Source organism: Rosa chinensis, chromosome 4 (genome assembly GCF_002994745.2).
Source record: "Rosa chinensis cultivar Old Blush chromosome 4, RchiOBHm-V2, whole genome shotgun sequence".
NCBI lineage: Eukaryota > Viridiplantae > Streptophyta > Magnoliopsida > Rosales > Rosaceae > Rosa > Rosa chinensis.
Genome location: NC_037091.1, coordinates 25,505,124 through 25,507,672, shown reverse-complemented (window position 1 = coordinate 25,507,672; position 2,549 = coordinate 25,505,124). Strand labels below are relative to the sequence as shown.

Below are 2,549 nucleotides of genomic sequence, written 5' to 3'. Positions count from 1 at the left end.
TATTCAATGCACAACAATCCTATTTAATGCACACCAACTCAAATCAAGAGAAAGATATGATAGAACTTGTGGTAGCTGATGAGCAAGAGTACATGTGTTATTGAAAGAGTTATCAAACTGAGCAATAATGCACAAACTTGTTTGGCATTGCAGATAATAAACTGATGGTCTATTCTGCACGTTTACTGCTCAATTAGCTAATTCATACTGTCTTTAGGTAAAAGTCCATCGAACTGAGCAAAAATCATGCACATCCTACACAACAGAACCACGTAAGAAGCTTACTTGATGATGAATGCACATTAATTTTGTACAAGCACAGATAAGGCTTTTGGCATGATATGAACAATACTGGATGATGAATGCACATCATACATGAAGAAGATTTGGTTTTGCTAACAAAGAAAGCACTTTGATAGATGTTCAATCACAATAACGAAAGGAATAAATCTGGTAGGTGAGATTGACATACCACAGTATAAAACCTGCAATTTAAGATCAATCTTCACAAGTCCTCATCAATTTAAGATATCAGTCTGCACAAGTCCTCATCAACTTTATTACTCACATGTTAGGTAATAGAAACAATTAAGACCTAGTTGACAGTCTATTTTGCCAACCAAGCTCACCAAAGCTGAATGTCTCACCAAAATGCAACATAACAGCAAAAAGTAACTAATTTAAATGATATTCCTTCATTCTCAGTGAGGAACAAGATATTGCAGAAAAAGAACAAAAACCTTTACTGCAAATTGGTAGGTGGTCAACTCGTCTGCATTTAACTCATGTGCAGCTTAGTGAGACATTTAACTCATTTGCATTTATCACAGTATGCACACCACAATTTCTGCCGTAATCTCTAGAAGAGAAGCTGCCCTACAACGTGCTCTGGCAAACTTGCTACCCAAAATTATGTATATAGCCGTAAAGTCTCTCTACTCTTTTGTAAATACAAGCTACAAATAAAAGATCTACCTTAATTTATAGAAATGTTATATGGTCCTACACGTCTACTTACAAAATCTTACAATCTACTATAGAAACAAAGCAAAAACCAAAAACTAGAAAACAAAATTAGTGACTGCATCCTAAACTCAAAATTTTGAAACTCAAAAAATCTGCTTTTGGAGAACTACTGTTTTTATAATTTCCAGAAGCTACCAAAAACCTCCCACCTCTAACCTCATTCTTCCTTCTTAACAGTACTTGTACCAGCTGCCCTATCTCCAAAAATATTCCAACAATTACATACTCTAAATATGGTAAGAGATGTAAGCAAGTGTTCACATGAGTGATTTAATATCACCTCGGGTACAAGGCGAGAGAAACCAAACTTAATCAATAGGAGGATATGTTCCATAACCAGAATTGCAGCTAGGCCAGGCTCGATATTCCATTTCCCCTCATGATCATATAACCATACTAGAAGGGCGCAATTGGTGCATATGGATGTAACAACAAATGAACTGAAAATTTAATAGAACCTAACATTAGAAATATGACCATAAAAGGTGAAAAAACAAGACCAACTAGCTGATGTAAACTCTTGGACCCTCCAAAGTATTATATACAACTGGTACACTTACATGAATACAACAATACTTATGTAACTGCAAAACATACATTACCTGAAATATGTTCAGCCAAGCACCAATTGTTGTGGAAACACAAGAAATTGGCCCCCTTGTCACGAATTCAAAAATGATTACTGATAAAATCCTCAAACTCTATTGTGTGATTACGTGAAACCAAAACATCATCAATTTCCATATCTGGTTCAGCATATTGCCTTGCTAGAGTTTCTAGAACATCTTAAGCAATGCATTCAGCACGTTCATCTTCAATAATCATGTTGTGCATTATAACACATGCTTTCATGATCTTTTGAAGTATTTCACTATCCCAACAATGAGCCGGTGCGCGAACAATTGCAAAACGTGCTTGAAGGACTCCAAATGCTCGTTCTACATCTTTCTGACATCCCTCTTGAGCTTGAGCAAAAATCTTTGCTTTTTCTCCTTGTGGACATGGAATGGTTTTGACAAAAGTGGCCCATGAAGGATATGTGCTATCTACTAGATAATATCCCATTGTATATTCATGATCATTGATCTTATAAGTGACTGGAAGGGCTCGGCCTTCACGGAGGTCAGCAAATAAAGGTGAATGCTCCAACACATTAATTTCATTATGAGAGCCAGGTAATCCAAAAAAATAATGTCATATGCAAAGATCCTTTGAAGTAACAACTTCAAGAATCAATGAAGGTTCACAATGATCTCCACGAGAAAACATACCTTTCCAAGCAACAGACAATTCTTCCACTTTCAATGCATATAATCGATACTACTAAGCATTCCTCGAAACCCACGACTCTCACCAATCAATAGCAATCTGGAAATATCATCAGAAGTTGGTCTTCTTAAGTATTCAGCGCCAAATACATCAATAACGGCTTGGACAAACCTTCTCATAGCTTCAATTGTAGTGGTTTCACCAATTCTAAGATAATCATCCATAGTATCTGCCCCAATTCCATAGGCAAGCAT

At 36.2% G+C, this 2,549-nt stretch overlaps 1 protein-coding gene across 1 annotated transcript; it reads right to left on the bottom strand.

Annotated features, from left to right (window-relative positions):
• Positions 1-1,812: 1,812 nt before the first annotated feature.
• On the bottom strand, positions 1,813-2,549 carry LOC121052816. The gene is made up of 2 exons (XM_040518700.1): positions 2,381-2,549; positions 1,813-2,138 (listed from the first exon to the last, which is right to left on the bottom strand). The coding sequence occupies exons 1-2, from the start codon at positions 2,547-2,549 to the stop codon at positions 1,813-1,815; spliced, it is 495 nt and encodes a 164-aa protein (XP_040374634.1).